General features: G+C 37.3%; 1 protein-coding gene across 9 annotated transcripts in view; it reads right to left on the bottom strand.

The window, feature by feature from the left end:
- Positions 1 to 22,027, bottom strand: part of Mctp2 (multiple C2 and transmembrane domain containing 2) — a 238,429-nt gene that overhangs the window by 113,703 nt on the left and 102,699 nt on the right. For 7 of the 9 annotated variants that reach the window (XR_012444033.1, XM_074061890.1, XM_074061885.1 and 4 more), the window contains 3 exons: positions 14,087 to 14,251; positions 11,371 to 11,501; positions 245 to 431 (listed from right to left, as the gene is read on the bottom strand). Coding sequence is in view for 8 of the 9 variants with exons in the window: in XM_074061890.1 (XP_073917991.1) it covers positions 245 to 431; positions 11,371 to 11,501; positions 14,087 to 14,251 (483 nt within the window). In the remaining variant the exon portion in view is untranslated. Of the gene's footprint in view, positions 1 to 244; positions 432 to 11,370; positions 11,502 to 14,086; positions 14,252 to 15,746; positions 15,767 to 22,027 lie in introns of those variants that run through there. The other 2 variants (XM_074061892.1, XM_074061893.1) reach the window with 2 other exon arrangements.

The following is a 22,027-nucleotide window of genomic DNA, read 5'->3' on the forward strand; positions in this document are numbered from 1 at the left end:
AAAAGCTAAGAAAAAAAATACAATACTATTTTGACTTTTAAAATAGCAATGCAAACTCTAAGTTTCATTTCACCTTCTCACTAATGCACTAACCCCTAGGTGTGATGTCTTGTCTTATGAGACACACAATCAAACTTGGGACAAAGATCCTTCTTTTGATGCAATTTTGCCATTCACAGACTTGGTTTCAACTTAAAAGTGGGGGTGACTGGAGGAGGAAAGGAAGTAACAAGGAACCACTCACATATCGCTGATAAATCTGCTTTCTCTCGCTGGGGTCTGCTAAGGGGCAGACACACAGGTCAGAGATGGAGACTCCCGTACAGGGTGTAAGTGTGATCGACATAATGAGAGCCCCTAGGCAGCTCTCCAGAGGCAGCTCCAAGCAGTTGACTTGCTTCAAAGGGAGTGCTGAGATATCCACTTTACACCTAGAAAAATTTCAGGAGTCAAAGACAAGTGGTTAAGTAAAGGCCACATGAAATCTCTAAAGCACCTGTCTTATATTTCATCATCCCCCAAATCTAGTGCTGACTGAGATCAAATTTATTGAGCAGTGAGGGTTGCAGGCACTCCTCAGGCTCAGAATCCTCAATCCCAGCCAAATGCACTCTAAAATTAAACAGAGGATGAGGTAAAGAAAATCAAAGAGAAGGCAGCTTCAGAGGATGGCAAATAAAAAGAGAAAAGCTAAGTCTTTGCCAAAGAAGGTCTGCAGAAGGACCATGAAATCAAGACTTAGGGAGAAAAAAGTTTCAAAGTTTATGCATTACAAATGAGAGCTTGAATGACTTCTCTGCTCTGAGGTTTTACTAGTAAAGACACTGAAGGATCATGGCTCACAAGCAGAAGGAAAAAGACAAGACAAATGCAATGAGAGAGGATTACGGAAAAAGCATTTTCTTCCTGACTGATTAATGCCAACTGCTGAATTTTTATTTAAAACATCGTGTTAAGGTGTTTTCCTAATAGGCACAGTGCCACAGGATTTTGCCAGGTGGGTTTCTTTTGGACAAATGGAGCACTGCCAGGAAGGGCTGTGCCCATCTGCTATAAATTGCATGTTTTCTGCCTCTTAACAGTCAATGTTCTGGAGCTGCTGAAAACCTCAAACACATTTAAATACAGAAGCAAATCCCCCAAAAGGGGGGCTGAGGGGCTAAGCCATTTATTTGCTTTAACACTGAACGCTCTAGGTTTGCCTAGACCACACCTTCTATGTTTATGATCACAGGTGGGTGAAGAAGCCAGAATGGGAGCAGATGTGGGCAATCATACTTATTAGATATAATTTTTATAAAGAAGATTTTCATTTTTCTCTCTGCAATTATAGAACATGATGAGTATTCAAGACCTTATGGCAGTTTAGAAGCACTCACTGCCTCTCACAAAAAGCAACTAGAATGGATTCCTACCCTAAAATTTCAATACAATTTGAATGTTAACAGGTAACTAGAAATAAAGGACCTTCCATATCTTATTATTAGGTAAACCAATGACAATTTGAGCCATGTGGATCTGTTGACAAAATCTTCCAGTTTAACAAATTACAAAGATTGCAATCCCCTTGCCAATTAAAATGGGAAAGAAGCAATTAGATTAAAAGACTACACCACCTCTTATTACAAGACCAAAAACACTCCATATATCAATGCATACCTATAATATTAAATATACATGAATATTTATTTCCTATTTACCAGATGTGAACCTAGTTATGATAGAGAATAGCAATTGCTTTTGCATATAATAAACTCATCAAGTACTTCTATTGGAGACAAATTATAAAAATATGTTTTACATAATCTTCTATGCTCTGAATAAAACCAATATTTTCTGTAGCAATAAGGAGCCTTTTACAATTAAAATTTACTAGAATCCATGAAAACAGAGATTACTTAATATTTTTATTTCATAAGCAATTACATAAGTAGGGAATTAAATTTGCTTGTAAGAAAGAAACATCAAGAACTTTTATTTCTAGAACACTAGGAACTCACATATTCTTACACAATATTGCAGTAGTCCATGTGCTTCAGAATATTTTATTATTTTACTGCTATATGTACTTTAATAAAGCTCATTTTTATGTGGTGACAGACGATGTGAATTTGTGAGAATGTTTTTCTGGTGGTCACTTTAATTAGTACACGTTTGCACTAACTTATGTTTGGTACATTCTTTTTAATGCCATTATTAAAAGAATTTACTTTTGGCCTTTGAATGTTTACTCTGTAGTGGTGGTAGTTCTGTCTGTGTATTTGGTCAGCCAAAACTTATTTAGAGACAAGTATTCTGAAAGTTAACAACCTTCATGGTCAAAAATAACATATAAATAAGAAGTAATTCTGGAAAATTCAAAATGGTCATGACATAATGTACTTCCTATACAAGAGTGAATACAGAATTTTTAGAATTTTTCTTATGTTGAAATCACCATAAGGAAACTAAGGTAGAAAGGAGAAAAATAGAGGGATGAACCAATTTGGGTTATCATACATATATACATAGAACTGTCACAAGGAAACTCCCTGTATAACTATCTTAAACAAAATGTCATTTTTTTTTACAAGATCAGAGAACAGGAGGTCACAGCAGGTCCAGTGGGTTGGGGGAGAATGTGGGGAAAGGGTGAAGGAGGGTGAATATTGTGCAAATACTGTGTGCACATGTATGTAAATGGAAAATGAGAACTGTAGAAACTACTCCAGGAATGGGAGAAGAGGGATAAAAGAGAATGGAGGGGGGTGAATTTAACTGTGATATATTGTAATAACTTTTGTTGTAAATGTCACAATGTACCCCCAGCCCAACAATAAAGCAAGTGAAAAATAAATCTCACAACAACAACAAAAAGAGTAACCTCACAAGATTCTGAGCAATATTAGCCTATTTGGAATAAACTTTGCAAGTCTCCTAGTGATTGGTACCATGTGCAATTTTGGAACAAAGCAGTTTCTTGTTTTCAACAAAAGTTGAACAACGTGCCAGACACAATGTGCAGTAAATATTAAGTTCTGAGAAATTACACCTACGCACAAACATTTCAGTTATTTCTGCCACTGTGAAAGTTGCGCTTATTTACTCTTCAGATATTATTTAGTTAACTAGGAAAGAGATCCTGGATGCAAAATAGCCACAGTCACATGAGGAACAAATGGAGGAGTTGGGCACAATTTAAGGGATTCCACATTCTCCATTAGCTACTGAGTAAATTTAGCCAAATAATCACTTTTGTGGTGACTTGAAAGAGCAAACTTAATTGATAGGTTATATCAGCATCATGTCATTAGAAATAAAATTTTTGTACATGGTTTTTGACCTAGCCAATTAGGGCCTCTGCACCCTAATTCACCCATGTAAATTGATCTTTTAAGAAAGCATTCAAAGCTACCATCTCCCTAGTTTTAACATCAGCTCCTCTATAGAGATAACTTTCTATAAATTTTCCTCATCTCTTCTGTCATCTGACTTTCCCTTCTACTCTCACATTCTAGAGGAAAGAAGGAAATATGGGAGAATGAAGAAATGTGTTTCAGAAAAATTTGCTTCCTTCCCAGCCTCCTACCTTAACCCCAACTTCAACCTCAGTCCACATTGCTCCACTTTTCCCTAAAGCTTGAAGGAGAACTAGAAGAAGCTTGGGGGTTAGCCAGAGATTGGGCAAATGATATGCATTAACCCCAAATTATAAAAGGACATTATCAACAAAAACAGTGGAAGAAAATTTTTTTCTGTATTTCTTTTTAATTAGCATACATTAGTAGTACATTAGCATGCATTGCAATAATTCCATGGATGCATACAGTGTACTTTCAACAAGTTCACCCCCTTTATAATATTCCCTTAATTCCCCCTTCTTTCTTTTTCAAAGAATATTTTGCTATTTTCATGTATTTTTCAAGGACTTTTCATTCAGAAAATCAGATACTTTTATACCATAATATTCATCCAAATTTCTAAAAGAGAGGGAAATATCAAGTGAATAAAATGTTTTGTGGCTTTTCTTAGATTCAAAGATAAATGGACTACAGCCAAACTCTTTAAAATGCCAATATTTTATAATACATTCATGAAATATATTGTAATATGAAAAATCTAGAAAAGAGAATCCAGGCTTTTTCTATTTTCCATTCATGTACCACATTCTTCTCAAAGAATATACTAAATAATTTGCTTAGCATTTCACTTCTTTCTAGTTGCTACTGAAGTCCTGAAAAATGTTTTGCTATTTTCCAAGGGTTTCAGTTATCTCTTTTCCTACCTGTTGTGGGCAGGACACAGGATTTTCTCATACCTAGACTATTTTCTCTGTGAAGGACTAGCAAGTTCATAATTTTTATTTGTGGACCACATGGTCTTCATTGAAACTACTCAATTCTGCCCTTGCAGCATTAAATAATACTAGGCAAGATAAACAAATAAGTGATAGTTGATTTCAAATAAAACTTATTTAAAGACAGGCACTCAGCAGGCTTTAGCCCATAGGCTCTAGTTTGCCTAATTCTGACCAATACAGTGCTAATAATTTACTTGCAGTGAATTACACTATTCCCATTTGTGAATTGTTTTTAAATTACAAAGTTGGTTGACAGACTAACAAAGGTATCAGAAATATTATCAATAAAACTTTTGAAAAATAAGTTAATTCACCATAGCCCAAGAAACTCTGATTAAAGTCTGCTTATGTGATTAAAAAAAAGTGATGCTGCAATAACTGATGAAAACACTCTTCCGTCTGAAACAACTGGAAAACACACATTCAGAGATTCTTGATAAGAAATGTGATTAATGTGCATTGATCAATTAGGTCTGTTCCCATGACATTGTGTACAACTTCACAGGCAAGGCAAGTGACCATGTTTGGACAATCATTCACAGTGACTCTTGGGTAACCAGAAAATTCTCCTTCCAGAGAATTTTAGAAATTCTCGAAATTCTAGAAAATACAATTTGTAGGAGCACTGATATGATATGAAGATTTGCCTTGTGGAAATGAAACCAGCATGCTCACTGATGTGTGTGTGCCCCTAAGGAAGGATTCATCTGCATGAGATAGAATCCTATGGCTTTGTGACTTGCTGTCTATGCTGGGCTCATCGTGTGACATCCCCAACCCTTTTTAGCCCATCAAGCGTCTTAGGGAAGATGGCCTCACTCCTCTGTAGACATCTGCTTCTGTGCTGCTGCCTTCTTACCAAGCTCTTCTTCCAATCTCCTTGGCAGTGGTCTCTATTAGTCATTTGATGGTCTCAGCTTTGAGCACTCTGCTCCCACAAGGAAGCTGCCCCTTGCACAACTAAACCCAAATTGGTTCCTACCATATGGAGATCCACAACCCTCACAGCCTGCTACTTGAAGTAGCCCAAAGTGCAGTGCCCAAGGACGACAGCCTTATCGCCATCATTTTCTAATACCTCCTTAGCACTCTGCAGACTTCCCAACACCTAAAGTAGTTTATATCTGTTGAATAAAATGAATGCACAACTATGTAGATACCAGTGGGGCAAGGAAAGTCATGTAGGCAAAAATTCAAATTATAAAGTCAGTGCTTTATGACAAAAATAATTGTCCACTCTTTTTCTTCCCTTATTGTTTCCCTTATGCTAGGAAACAATGAGAATACATGTATTTTCTATGTTTCTTCCAAGTTGAAAATTCAACAGTTCTACTCACCTGAAGAAAACAGGGACTAAATTACTTTCTTTTTTTTTTTCTGCAACAGACATATATTAAACCTTTCCTCTCCCACCCACAGGCAGTTAATGTCCTGATTTAGCATTGTTTTTGACCTCCTGCTCTTGTCTTTCTCCATTAATCCCACGGCATTTTAATGTTTTAATTCAACACATAATTTTACTATATCAGTCAGCCAAACCTGTTCAAGTTTTACTTGCCATGATAGCTTTTAACCTCTTATTCATTACCATAATTCTATGTTTTATATTACAGACTGGTCAGCTTTTAACTTAAATGCAAGGGGTAGAAAAGAGTGCTATAGTTTTAAAAGCTGTAAATCTCAGAGGCTAAGGAAGCAGGCGAACAGGAAGAAAACGGTGAATGTGTCAAGCCTGGCTGTAAAAGTAGATCAACGACATGGGGTGCAATTTGTCCAGAGAAATACTCCAGCCCAGATTTTTCACTGCCTCAAAGCCACTAATAAACTGGTAGAATGTCACAGCCACTTTATAAGACACCATCTGGGACTGAGAAGTGATTGTGAGGCAGACCAGTCAAAACGGGCTTATGGATTCTCATTCTCAACCTTTCCATATCAAATCAAGTCTAGCACATTCTATAAAATGTTAATCTCTAAAATTACCTCGAAATAGGAAATATCCATTAAGAAAATGCTGTGATTTCTTTAAAACAGCGTAAATGGAATAATCTGTATTCTATTTTTGCATTTTATTGGAGCAAGTTAAACTTAGCCTTATGTCTTACTTTTCCTAAAAGTTCACTCTCCCTGTCTAAATTCCAATGTTGTCTTTTTTCTTTTTGTTGATGTTTTGCCCATGAGGAAACACTAGAGTTGGACAATGTGGGTTCAAGGGATGTTGTATTGCACCATCTCACTGACCCTAGCCACCTGAGGCCTGCAGATGGATGGGCTGTGGCACCAAGGGAAGAAAGAAAGCCCCACATGACTCAGAGCATCTGGAGGAGCCTGGCTGCTGGGCAGTGCCATAGTGGAATCACTGCCCAGGTAACAACCTACTGATGCCTGTGTGTGTTCTGCTCATGTAACCAAACACTACTCCAGTCTTTCCATCCATGGTGACAAAGCCCCAGCATCATTCAACCTAACTCACACAGCCCACTTGGTCAGTCAGTGGATGTCCTCACACCACTTTAAGGATGTCCTTAAAGATGTTCACTACTCATTTCTATCAAAAAATGTTTTAAAGGTATATACTATTTTTTAATATTGAATTTTACTAGTCATATTTCATTCACTTAAATTGCATACTTTTAGTTGTAAATGTTGTGGAGATCTAGAGTTCAGAAAAAAAATTCTCAAAATTAGTAACAATAATGTCCACCATAGACAATGTCAACAGACATCATCCCTGAGTCATGATGACTCTGCAAGTTGGCCAGTCCTCCTTTATGCAGCCAGGGAGCAGACTTCACAGAGAATCCATTGCCACCTTCGCACAGCTAGTGTCTGGTGTGATGATTCTCCCCTCAAGTTAAACTACCAACACCTGGATGCTTCACTGAAGACAATGTCAAGAGAGAGGCTATGTAGAGCTTTAAATTATTATGTCAAGTTATTATCCAAAACAAAATATGAGATGGAACTTAGGAGACAGTTAATATTCATCCACTGTGCTGGAGAGCTTCTAATGTAAAAAGGAAGTTTTCTAACCATTGGAACACACAAACATCTAAGCTTTAGATTGAATGACACAAGGAAAAAGACATTTGGCGCATGTGACATATTTTTAAAATAACCAATAAGAAGGAACTGTCAATGATATACATATGCTAACCCAATATCTCCTTTAAAACTGAGAAACCATATTACATGTGGTGTAGGTTTCTCTCCACCTGCACAGCCCTGCTGGGAAATGTTATGGGGACAACTCCCAAGAGATGCTTTTTTTTTTTTTATACTATAGGAGAGGAAAAAGGAAAAGGATATCAAAAAAAGAAAAAAAAATCCTTTACAACCCATGAAGAGGAAGGACAGAATGACCAGAGGATGGATATGCTTCTCAGTTACAAACAGGAAACAGATAAAACAATGAATGAATCCCCAAAATACAAAACATGAAATATAAGAGACATCTTCAATTATTTTTGGTCTCTGTGAAGCAATCCAATACTCATTTGTAAAACCATTTCCGATTATGTGACGGAAATATGACAACACTGAACCATGTAACATGCAAGGGCATTGTTCTTTGTACCTACTAAAATAACCCATGGGCCATTCATCACAGGAGGCCCATGTGCAGATGACACTTTGGGACATGGAGTTCTCTGCATTTCATAACTTATACTCACTCCATGGGCAGCACAAGGTTCTGATCCCCCTACCATTGTCATTGCCAGGGCTGTGGCATGTTACAGCAGGGACAATGCTGAAGGTACTGAGAAATATCCAGAGGCATCTCAGTTACTCTTTGTGAGTGGAGGATGAAGAGACAAGGTCACATTGACTGTAATTGCCAGTCAATGACCATGAAACATTGGTCCCAGGAGTCTCCTACTTAAGCTAGGGAGTGTGGCATGACCCAGTTTGGTACCTAATGCATGATCTGGCCTGAGAGATCATTAACAAAGCTGTCGACCAGAGAAGCAGAGACTGCGCAAAGCAAGGCAACCAGGGCCAGGGTATGTCTGGGGTGAGGAGTAGAAGTCTCACTTTCAGAGCTCCTGGCAGTGACGGGTTCCTAGGGCATATTTGAACATGTGCAATGGAGTAGAGGCATACTGAGCAGGTACCCATGCATGTGTTTTCCACATAGTCATTGGAGACAGTCACTACCATCCACTGGATCAGAGACAGATTTGCTAAAAAGATCCTGCAACATGCCAAATGGTTCCCTGTAACAGGGTACCTTTGTTGAGAAACAATGGAGCAATATTCCATGGGAACTGAACCCCACACCCATTTATCTCAGAATGAGCTCCTGAGGGAAGGTGAAGCAAGGGAAGGAAGGGAAGGTGAAGAGTTGACTCCCTGGGTTCCATACACTGCACTAAGAACATAATGAAAACACACTATCTGAGGTATTAGTTAGCTGGGACTTGTGCCATTTCTCTTTCTAAACATTTCACCTCCCTGGGTGAAGGCATTACATTTATGAGTAGTTTTCAGTGTTTTAGTAGTAAAACTCTGCCCTGAACTTGAATTCCAAGGTAGAGTATAGGCAAGAGTTGAGATGCTCTGATTTCATGGAGAAGGTGTAAGGAGGCCCTCCCATTTCACAAGGTTGAACACCAGGTATCCCCTGGAATCCAGAGTCCTGGTTTGAAAAAAAATGACCAATAGCTTTTCGAATCCTTAAATCCTTGTCATTTGAGATTTGTGTACAAATCGGTTTGATGATTCTGTCCTCATGTCAAACTACCTACAATGGTGGAATAGTTCAAGTGCTAGAGTGCCTGCCTAGCAAGTATGAGGCCCTGAGTTCAAACCCCAGTACCACCAAAAAAAAATTGTTTTAAGATTTGTGTACAAACTGTATGTATGTGGCATATACAAAAGGCAGTGATTTGATGGAAAGAAATTTAAAAACACAGAACCCTGATTCTGCAATGTTCTTAAGCCCAAGGCCAGGGCATTTGTAAACTTCTTGTATTCCTCTTCCTCATTTATAAAATGAGTCTAATGCCACTCCTTTACATGGTCATGGTAAAGGTGGCACATACTTCCAAAGCATCTCCTTCATGCTTACTCTGGGCTGGTCACACACAGCTCATACACTACTTCATTTTATTCTACTCTTCACTACAACCTTATGGAGAAGAGATAGTACTTTGTTATATTTTGTTACATATGGATGATCACCTCCATTGAGTTGGGAGGTTCCAAAGTAAAGAAATGAAAAACAAAGTAACTTTGTCCTCAGGGGATTACAGTGTATCTTACCACAGAGTATACAAGGGCATTGAAAAGACTCCATCATGATAGACACCTAGCCTTTCACTATGTAGCAAAACCAAAAAGAGTACCTTGGAAATGTATGCAAGCATGTCCCATATTGTCTGAGGTGGTAAATTATTTTCTTTAGAGAAATCCTTTCAATCCACATGATCCACACTCATAGGTTCAACCAATTTTATATCAAAAAATACATGGAGAGGAAGAAACAAATGAAAGAAAAATAGCAAATGATAATGATAAACATCACAGCTGTGTAGGAACAAGACACAAAAAAAATGCACTGAAAACTGGTAAACAATGAGGATGAGGGAAAAGGATGAGGAAGTGTAGTGGAGGGGGTTAGATTGAGTTAAGCACAATGCATATACAGGTATAATACCAAGGCAGAAATTGCACTGAATGATGAGTGGACACCTTAACAATGGAGGACAAAGAAGAAAACAGGTCGCACTAAGGGATCACACTAATGAGATAAGGAGGGCAAAAGAAGTAAAGAAGGTGAATATGGTTGATCTGCTTTCTATATAAGAATAAATACAGAATACTTAAATGTTTTGAAATCACTATAAGAAGAGGACTAAGGTATAAAAGAGAAAAATGGAGGTGATAAACCAATTCAGGATATAACACACACACACACACACACACACACACACACATACATAATACATATACGGAAGTATCATAATGTATAGCTACTGTAAAACAAAAATATCTTTTTTTAAAACATAAAGAACAGGAAGGTAAACAGGTCCTGTCTGGGGGTTACTAGAGTGAGAGGGGGTATGACATAGGGAAGGGTGACGGAGGGTTAATATGGTAGAAATATTATGTACTCACGTATAAAAATGAATATTATGTACTCATACATGAAAATGGAAAAATGAGACCTATTGAAACTATTCTAAGAATGGGGAGAAGGGGATAATGGACAATAATGGTGGGGGGTGAATTTAACAAAGATATATTTTAAGCACTTTAATGAATGTTACAATGTACCCCCAATACAACAATAATATGCTAATAAAAATAACCATCAGTTACTTTCGATATCTCAATCAACTTGACCATGATGGAAAAAGAAATAAGCAAATAATAAAGACATATTAAAAAGAAAAATAACACATATGAAGACAGCATAATGAAATCCAACCAAACACTTTGGAGTAAACTTGTCCAAGATTCTCTGTCTACACATATAGAATTATCACAATAAAACCCTCATGTATTATTAACGTGTGATAACTTAAAAATAAAATTCAAAATATGAAGAAAAATTACTTTAAAAATATATATATAGCAAACAGGCAAACATTTTTGGAGTCACTGCTCCCTTAGCAATATAGTACAACCACCTATTTACACTGTATTAGGAATTATAAATCATCCAGAGATAATTTACAGTATATAGGATGATGTGCACAGGTTGTACACAACTACAGCACCATTTTATATCAGGGACCTGAGCACTGTGTATTTTGGTGTTAGCAGAGAGGTTCCTGGAACAAATTTCTTGTGTATACTAAGGGACAACTATATCTTCTTCTGTTTTGAATACTGCCTTTAAATACTGAATGACATTTGCCAATTAAAAAATAAGCAAACATTCCCAGTATTAGGCTTGATTGTCCTGAATTACTGATGGCCCTTGGGGTGGAATATGAGTTAGCAACCTCAGCCCAAATAGACACCCTGTCAGCAAAGCCCCATGCAAAAGCAAGCTCCCACCAGTTAGAAGCAGAGTAACTCACGTGCCCAGACGCTCCTCATGCTTTTTGCTGTCCTTTCCCCACACTTCAATCTCCAAAATGCCCATCCTGTCAGAGAAGTAGTGAAAGTCAAAGCGTTCCTGCCACTGCGGGTTTGCACTCTTACACAGTGTCTAGAAAACATGCAGTTACAATGTTTACTGTCTTAAAACGCCATCCATTGCTACAGTAGACATACATTCATGTCATCTCTAAATAGCGGGAGTGGACGATGATGGGACTTGCCTCTTAATACGTTAAGCTTTTCTTTGTGGATTGAAAGGAACCTCGAGGGTTTAGGAATTAGCTAGCCCCAAACCTTGGAATTTTTTACTTATTTATTTTTGAGACAAGGTCTCCAAGGCTATCTCGAACTCACAATTCTCCTGCCTCAACCTCCTGATTCTAGGATTACAGGCATGTGCCACCACTCCTAGACAGATTCAGTCATTTACCCATTAATTTAAAAAGAAAACTGCAAGAAATCATAAGTAATACACACAAAAACATGCACATATCTATCGTCAATATACATCCATTGACTGTTTTTAACTATTCTTTCTTAAAGAAGATAACACTAATTTGGTTAATAAAATTCAATAACATTTTTTGGTAAATGCATTCAGTGTTGAATTAAGAATTATAGAAATTAGCTGTTTGGGATTTTAATTAACATCTGTCAGATGCCTTAAATCAGAAACTCAAAATTTGTACATTGCTGTCTATTTTTCATACAGAGTTACTAGATCCAGGCAGTAGAGTGGTTTGTGGGGGAAGAATCAGAAATTCCACTGCAGCCATGCTTAAAAATTAACAAGAGTGGTTTGAAAACCCCACAAGTGTTTGGGTTCTCCAAGAGTAACTTCAAGTTGGGTTTGTGTTTTGCTCACTGACAGTATTTCCATTTTTCTTTCATTTATAGAGATCCAATTTGTGAAGAGAGTAAAAGTGTTTGTCACTGAGCCCCAGCTCTCAGGGCACAGCATCAACAGTTAAATCCTAGCAACACTATTTCTGCATAAGAAAAACATGCGTAATTCAGCTGCAGCCCCCGTCATGTAAAATCAGCTTAGCTGGTTTTCACATCATGTTTAACATATCAGATCATGGAATTTAGAAACCAGGAAGAAAAAAGGACCTATTAGAACCACAAATGAAATTTAGTATTCTCTAAAGGAGAATGTCCCAAATATTAGACTAATTTTAAACTTCATCTTAGTTCAAAGGGCTGTGTTCCTAGTGATGAATAAATTGCCCATAAATCCTTAGCCCTAATCCTGGCTGGCTAAAGGAAACATAGTGGAGAGACATGTGTGTCTCCTATGCTTACTGTGAGTCAGCCTAAAACTACCTGCTTCAAATAATTATCTGCATGGTTCAGCTGTAACTCATTCTCAATTTTTCACATTTTTATAAACTATTCTTCAATCTGTGACTCATTTCTCTACTCCTTTCTTCTGGAGTAAAGATATCTAATATTTGATTTGTACTAACATTGGTCACTGCAGAAAACCTCTTCCCATCCTAAATTGTTTTCCAAGTTGTCTGTATCTTCTGTGCTCTACATACAGTGCTGGAAAGCCTGAGTTGCAAATAATCTTCAGTTTACTTTCAAAATCTTCCACTGATTGGTTTTGTTTCCCTCTGGGTGGCTTTTAGCGAGCGACATAACTTCAAGTACCCTGGCTGTTGCAATTCATAAAATATAGGAAATACTCCTCTCTCATAGTTTTGTAGAACTAACTAATTTCCATGGTTTAAAGACTATGGTTTTGAAATAAAATCTACGCCAAATTATTAATGTTAAAAATTACAGGGAATTTGGATTGGCCAAGTAAGGTGACTTATTTTTTCCAGTTATTTGTGTTTTTTATTAGCATGCATTAATAGTACAAGGGGGTTTCATTGTGACAATTTAACTTTGAACAAGTTTATGCCCTCTATTATATTCCCTTATCCTCATTCCCTCCCTCTTCTCACAGTTTGTAAAATGATATTTGCTAGGTTTCATTATGCTATTGTCATATGTGTGTGTGATATACTATATATCATTTATATGTATATTTATATATCATACTCAAATATTTGTGTGTGGTAGGGTGGTGTGATGTACTTGTACCTCTTCACCTCCATAGAATGAATTATCTTTAAGGACAGTTTAAAATGCCTTTATTTGTAATACTTTACATAGTTTAATTTTGAAAATCACAGCCAAAAAAAAAAAAAAAAGAAGCCCAGCAGCACTAAATATCTATTTTTGGCTTTGAGAATAACAAGTGAAAGACAGTAAAGTGCATACAATTTTGAAAATGTTTTCAATTACTTCAGACATTTTAATCTAGGTATCAAGTAGTGTGCTATGTTAATTTTGTAGAATTTTGAAAAAACATTCATTTATCCTTTTCTTGCATTCTATGAAGCATACTTTGCTTATTTTCAAAGTGGAAATAAATCATGCATTTAAAGCTATAATTTAATAAGCTTTCTCTAACTCTGAGATATTATTTTCAAATAAATTATACTAAGCAATCAAAGCACTACCCATATTAATTGAATACATCTATATAATTATTTGGTTTTCTGGGATACTAGTTAGTATAGTTACAAAGGCTAAAGATAAGCTATTTCTACTATTGCAACAGTTTAGAATGAGGAAACAGTATCATAATTATTTTATTCTGAAAAATCTTGTCTTCCTTATACAATTGACAAAACTTACCTTACTTTTATACCTCTGATCTCCCAGTTTTAACTGGACAAACATCTCGGTCATGTTTCCTCCTGAGACATTCTTCCCTTCCAACAAAGTTATGCTTATAATCCCATTCCAGAGTTGGTTCTTTTTCAAGGACTCCGAGAGCCGTAGGTTGCGTATCAAAGAGGACTAAAGCAAAACATAGAGATAACATATAAACTTGCAGATAATTCTTTGAGTGACTCTTGTGATCACAGGAATTCCAGCTTTCAGTGTTTGGTCAGTAAACTACTCCCTGCCTGGTGCATTAGTTTCACAAGCCTGCAGTCTCAGTTATGGGACTTGCTTCTGAAGTTTTGGACTTGGAACAATATAGCAAAGGGTGAGTATAAGCAACACTTTGATTTGGCACAGGTCTGTACTCCCACCCAGATGTGCTCTACGGTAGCAGTCCTTAAACTGGGCCTTAGGCTGTTTTAACAGTAGAAAGGGAAGAAAGGCATCACTTTTGAGGGACACAAAACTACTTCTGGCATTTAGCAATAATGACCATGAGTTCAACCTTCACAATGGAATCTGTCCCCACATTCCCTCATTCTTGGGAATAAAAAGCCCTATACCACTATGAGTTTCTCAACTGCATGTTCTGCTTATAATGGATTAGTTGCCAAATGAAGTTTGCAGGTCCACAGGGTGGGGTGGGGTGGAGTGGGACAAGTAGGGAAATGTACAAAGTACATTTGAGAACCCTTGGGACTCATGAGGGGTTGAGTAACTGTTAACTAATTTTTTCCCTTTTCCAAATTATATTACTTACACACACTCACACAAATATAAACATAATACAGAAGAAGGCAAGTATCACCTATTATTCTATTAATAAATGATATAACTGATAGCTGCAGCATGTTTTTAATTTCCATCATATAATCTGTTAAACAATACACAAGAAAAGAGGACTTATTACTTATTCACCAAATTCAATAGTAAATTGCTCACTTTATTAATTTTGCTGGCTGAAACATTTAAAAACATATCTGTTCTAATGTAAGCAATCATACATATCATACTAGTCAATCATAATGCCCTTAGTGTAATTAAATACCCTGGGCTTATTCATATTCCCCCAGTGGTCACAATGATGTCTTAGTATGGTTGCTCTGAGTTAGAATCCCCACCTGATCCCCATGCTGCATTTTCTTGCCAGGGTTTAATTTCTGCTCTTCCTTCAAGTAAGTGAAAAGGCACAGCATAAGCTTTTTTATTTGAAGGAGAAATAAATGGACTGAAGAATGTAAATGGCAGAAGCATCATAGTAAAGCAATGAATTTCTAGCACTGCATATTCATTGCTGTCATCTGCTCACTATATCTTCAAGATCATTGAGACACAAATTTGTTGGGACACCAGTTAGTCACAATTTATCACAACAAATGGCATGTCAGGACCATATTAATTATATAACAGCTTATCTCATTCAATCTACATCATTCCATCACTCTCAATAAATGATGCAACAATACCAGACCAGGCATTTTGTTAATCATTTTATGACAATCTTAAACAAAATACTTTTTTGTGGCTTACTATGACAAGCCTTTAACAAAAATAACTTTAAGATATACTTCCAAACTTTTTATCCATGCTGGTCATGCTAGTTTTCTCTTAAAAACATTCTCCTTACCTCTCTCTCTCTTTCGCTCTCTCTTCCTCTCTTTCTCTTCCTTGCTCCCTCCCTCCCTCCCACCCTCCCTCTGTGTTTCTCCCTCTCTTTGTCTCTCTGTCTGTCTCTCCAGAGAGAGAGAGGGAGAGACAGACAGACACACACACAGAGACAGACAGAGAAAGAGAGGTATTGAGATAGGACAGGATAGGGCATGCAAATGGGGAAAGAACTAACTTAAAAACTTTCTCCTCTAGCAAACGTGAATAACTCTTTCTTAACATCTACTTGCAGTCGGGTTCTGGATATAATATATTCAATAATACAGGTTTATGAAATAGTTAAAATGACTTTGGTTTTGTTAAAAACAATGCATCCCCACAAAACACAGACACATATACGTATATATGTGCATCCATCTACTGATGTGTTTTTAAGTGCAGAATATATACTCAATGCATTTTGTAGCTTATTAAGTACAGAGGCTACAAACTTTTGCCTTCAAAATGAAAATGAGATTTTGATTCATATACCCTCCTGCTATTTCCTTTTTTGCTTTTTTTCTTCTTAAAAGTTTGCCTTGCCAACCAACAAGCTAAAGCATGACCGGTCCCACGGTCATGCTTCAAAGTTCCGACAGATATAGTCCTCCCTAAGCACCGCAACTATTTCAAAATCCTTTTTATAAAAAGGGGAGTTATGTCCACAAAGGATCAAAGGGCATCCTACAGTCTGGCAATTGCCTAAGAAAAACGGCAGCACTTCCATGAAATATGCCCTAAAATAATTTTGTGGCTTGATATGTCCTAATTTCAAATTGGATGTTTATCTTGGAAAGGCTTCTATCTAACTTGTCCATAAAACAGCTCCACTTAGCTCTATGAGCTCTGTGAAAATGGAATCCAAAGCTGGTTATTAAGGGGGCCTGGAGATCGGTTCCATATGGCAGAACAGCATGGGAGGGCAAGGCTGAGGCCTGTGTCAGGCGCGGCTTGGCTGGGGCTCCTGATCTATCCATGGACACTCGTTGCATTACACCATAACATCTGGATTATTGCTTGTAATGTCCCTGGGAAATATCCACTTTCCATCAAAGCCTTATCTATCTCTGTCAGACTTTGAACATTTTAGTATTTAACGCAGTCATGTTTGATCTGATGGACCTGCTCTTCTGCTGTCCAAGTTTTTTTTTTTTCTCCTTGAATAGGGAATTATTTATTGCAGAGTTCACAGATAGAAAAGAACACAAGACTTTTATTCTAGTTCACCTGAACATTGTTTTACCTGAAACATTGCTGCAAATGATACTGTAAGATTATCAATAAATTAGTTTCATCTGAAAATCACGTATTCTGAGTATATACGTGGGTGCTTAAGAAGTTTCGTACTATTCCAGGAATGGAGGGAGGGAGGATAAAGGAGAATGATGGAAGGGGTGAATTGAATTATGATATATTGTAAGAACTTTGGTAAATATCACAATGTATCCCCCCAGTAGAAAAATATAAAATAAACAACTATAAAAACAAGTTTCTTAATTACTTTAACATTTCCCTCCCACCCATAAGAGGCATGATAAGGCAAAACAGCAGAGTCGTGGTTCGGGGCAGCATCTGCCATCCATTGTAGCGCCAACTAACAAAATCTATTTTGTTCTTCAAACACTCCCTATATCCCCACAATAAATTGACTCATCTGCACTCACTCAGTTAGCTGAATAGCTTAGGTTTTCATGTCTGTGCCTCTGCCTATAAGTGAAATTTGTCATCTTAATGTAGCCTGGAATGTGATAGGAGAGAAGGAAATGACCCATCAGAGGAGAAGCCCACCCCACCTGAACTGAAACAAGCACCAAGAGATAGAGCAAAGTTTCTGGGTCTTGACACTAATTCCTCTGCAGATATAACAGATAAAATATAGCACATCAGGGTTTTGTTATTTTCCTCCTTCCTCCCCAAGGATCTGAAGTTTTTACTATTTCTACATTGATTCATTCACGTGCTCTCTCTGCCTGGGCCCCCACACCATCAGATCTATACCCATTCTTCTTAAACAGAAAGGCTATTTCCATGTAAAGCACACATATTAGTGCAAACAAGGTGTGACATTAAGCATGTAGACACACTGACTTTTGAAAAATGAAAGAGTCTTAAGATATTCATTTACTTCCCTGTCATGATAACCCCACAGCCAAGACAGACTGAAAGGGACACTGAAAGTATATGCTCTGGAGTGTCCACTCACTTCTAGTATGTTGAAGGATTCATGTCAGTCTCCTCAGAAGATTTTGGTTTGGGATTAAACTTTCAAAACAGTGAATGTGCTGTCATCCAGAACATATAAAATGAACCAAAGCTTGATGCAATGCATTATTTGAGAAATTGTGACAGGGTGTGGGCTGGGGAGATGGTGATGTGGATTTCAGTACCCTGTGTCATTGATGTGGCCACAGAGGAAACCCAAGAATGAGGGACAGATCAGCACAGGGTCTTCTAGCTGTCCCAAACAGGAAAAGGGGCAGGGACCTTAAGAGTAAAGACAGATCTTAAAAAGAGGACATGGAATTAGGAGCCTGCAGTCATCAAAATCAAGGTTTTATTCAGCTGTGCCATGCTCCAGAAATAACTGTGCTGATGACATCAATGGTTGATTATTCAAGATATACTGTGCATACAAATAAATCCAAAAAGAAGAGAAGATGAGAAGGGAAGGAGGGGTGGGAAGGAAGTAGAGGAGAAAAGAAGAGAGAGGAGGAAAGGAGAAGAGAGGAAAGGAGGAGAGGAGAGGGGAGGGGAGGGGACAGGAAAAAGTTGTGACAACAGCATACCTGTGAAATGCCAAATATTGTACAAGTAGTTTACATATCATCTTGGTGACAAAAGTATAAGAATACCAGTGTTCTCATGCTGCCATTGCATTCTATTTTGACTCTTGTTATTTGTTCAAAGTCTTTGTGACAAAAATAGGTACTCAAGAGAAATAAATTCACTCAAATATTACTCAACTTTTAGAAAAATAGTAAAGGAAGATTCCAACTATGTGACCACTGAACTCAAAGCTAAGGAAAAAAATTCAGCCTATAAGAGGTTTCACTGAAATATTCCCTTCAAGTATTTTCAGCATGCACAACTATTGGTGGTTTCCAACAGCTTTTATAGCAGTTCATGAGAAAATCCACATATCCAGGGAACAGGCTCAGACTAGATCCTCCTCAGCAGCTCCTTTATATCATCTGAAGAGGATCCTGTAGGCATAAATTCTCCTGGAACTACACAAAAATCTTGCAGAAGGATGAAAAGAAAATCTTTTAAACTTACCACATGTACATGTACATGGAAGTTGAGTTTTATATTTGTAGGTAAAAACTATATCATAATTACAAGGATATGAATAATCTGTGTAGACAAAGACATTAGCTATAAAAGTTCTGTTTAAAATTAATTTTTTTAAGTTAAAAAGGAATATCATCACTCATATTTTCCACTTAAAAGTAAAAAACTAAATTAGGAAGAGATTAAAGAAGTAGATAAGGACTATAAATATTTGATGACTCTCAGAGTATAGAACCAGAAAAATACATCTAACACTTTCCTACTATTAGAAACATGGACAAAACTAAGACTATATGATTCAATAAAGTTATCTCTTTGCCCTGACCTAGAAATCTCAAATGTTGTGCTTATATGCAAAAACATTTATCATCCAGTGTTTTTTGATTTTCATGATATTCTGCTAACTTTAGATAGGATTTACTTTTTTTAAGGCTTTACTTAAAACACTGCAAAAAACACCAGTATTCAGGACCAGAAATAGAGTGAAACACATGAGGCACTGGGCTTACTCTGAAGCTATTGAAAATGCAGGGCTGGCTCCTGAGCCTGTGTCAGGTTTTGTACCCTGGCCACCTGGCCACCTTCTTCCTGCACTCTAACCCCAGCCCTACTTCCATCACCTAAGAGTGAGCAGTACAACTACTGACTCACAAGGCTCACCCTTCCTTATGTCTCCAGCTTTGACTCCTATTTTACCAGTAGTCCACTTCCTTCTCTATTCCATGCCTGAGATTCCCAAATCAGAATGAGTTTCAGAACCACCTGGAGGCCTAGTTAAAGGACTGCTGGGTTTTGTTCCCAGAGATTTTGATTCAAGAAGTCTAAAATGGGAGCCAAGAATTTGTAGTCTTAACAATTTCCAGCTGTGGTTTGTCCAGGGGCCGCATTTTGAAAATCAAATTGCTTGGAGCCCTGTAATAAATAGTTTGGGGCTGGTCCCACGCACTACATTATTTTATACTGCTTTGTCTCCACACATTACTTCTTCCTTCTCATTTGGTAACAGTCACTCCAGTCTTCTATTAAAGCTTCACCTCTGCCGAGTCTCAGGGTCACCCCACCCGTCTGCATGGCCCAGCAGAGTCTCACTAGACCTATGAATACTCCCTCATTCTGTTTCTCATCTTCCCAACTAACTTGTTGGTTCTAACCAATATACTTCATCTCTTCCTTCAAGGACATATCCCTACTGTAAGACTCTACTCTATGAGAGATTTCTAAGAAAGACTGACTTTAATGTGACTCAGAAGAGAGATCTGATGAAATGTCTAGGACTATAGTGTCACTGTCCATCTGGCCTGGAGCACACATAAGTTTGAAGGGTTCCACTAGATTGACAGCCTGATCCAAGTTTGACTACAGCTTCCAGAAAAGAAGAAAAGCCCCAAGAGGTCATTTTGCCCAGGCTAACATTGGCCTACCCATCATAACAAGGCAGTAGAAGGATCAGGGTTAAGACACTCAGCAGTAGGTCAGTGTAAGACCACATCTAGAGAGACAGATTCATAGAATACAGTATACTGGAATGAGGGTCTAGCTCAATGATAGAGTGTGTGCTTCACATGTACACAGTCTTGGGTCCAATTCCCAGCACCAAATATATACATATAATACACACACACACATACACACATATATAAAGAGAGAGATAGATGATAGAGCTCCATGATAAATAATAGAATACATAATATAGAGACATTGAACAACTAGATAGGTACATTTGATTAGCTATATTAGATCACAGATAAATAAACAGAACACTCAGGGATAGGTATGTAAGCATAAAAATATATGTGGCTATTTGAATATATAATTCTCCAGTCCTGTGAATTTAAGCAAGAAAGTGATAAAGCTTAAAAATGTCATTATGGGTGGACATTTGGGTTCAGTTAAGAAGGTGTGAAAATGAAAATAAACATAGCAAACATACAAAAGTACTCTATTCACTGGTAAAGTATCTAGGCAAAAATCCCTTCCCTTTAGCTCCTGAAATGGATCATGCTTCCTCTTGTAAAAAAGGTTTGATTGTACTACTTCATGACCTACACAGAAATAAGGAATGTGAGTTCTATTGGAGGAAGAGGTGCAGTGAGAGGTGTTTATCTGGAAAGTGGACAATGAGACATTCATCTGGATGTGAGTAACTCCTTTTCAACCCCAAACTACATGACTAGACAAAGCAATCATAAAACTTCCTCCTGATTCTCACCTGTGCTCTGGTCACAAAGCAGCTCATTAAAAATGATAGATAGATAGATAGATAGATAGATAGATAGATAGATAAGAGATAGATAGATAGATAGATAGATAGATAGATGACAGACAGATGAATAGAGTGAGCTTCCCTTAAAATTCCTTGATTGTCCTCCTCTTTTAATTTGCATTCACCCACATCAAACAAACCTTGTGCCTATTCCTATCACTGTATGGAATCAGCTGGAGACCAGCCAGCTGGGACCTAGAAAATGTAGACTGAAGAATTAAAGAGGCATGTGTACAGATGTAGTATATCTACAGATCCAAATGATGGTAGGGGTGTGTGTGTGTGTGTGTGTGTGTGTGTGTGTGTCTATACATGTGTGCTATAGATGTAAGGTTTCTGAACCCAATCAGTGATTTCTCAACTTAATTTTTAAAACTGCCTTTTCCCTTCTCCCATTCCACTGTTTCACATGAGAAGCAATTGCTGTTGTCATCTCTATTAATGTTACAAACATCAGAACAGAGAGAAGGAAGACTTGGAAATAGTCGTGGTCACACCTAATATAAAATAAAGATATAAAGACAAGTATATATTGATCCAGTTCATCCTAAATCAGATTCCTAATTCTCACTACTAAGTCAAATTCCTAATTCTTAATTAAATGTTCATTATAAAATGCTCTTGAGCAGAACCTAAACCTAGTTGTAAAAGGACACCTGTATGTATTTGCTATATTGAAATTTAAGGTAGAATAATAAGAAAACAGA

Source organism: Castor canadensis, chromosome 19, assembly GCF_047511655.1.
Source record: "Castor canadensis chromosome 19, mCasCan1.hap1v2, whole genome shotgun sequence".
In the NCBI taxonomy this organism is placed as follows: domain Eukaryota; kingdom Metazoa; phylum Chordata; class Mammalia; order Rodentia; family Castoridae; genus Castor; species Castor canadensis.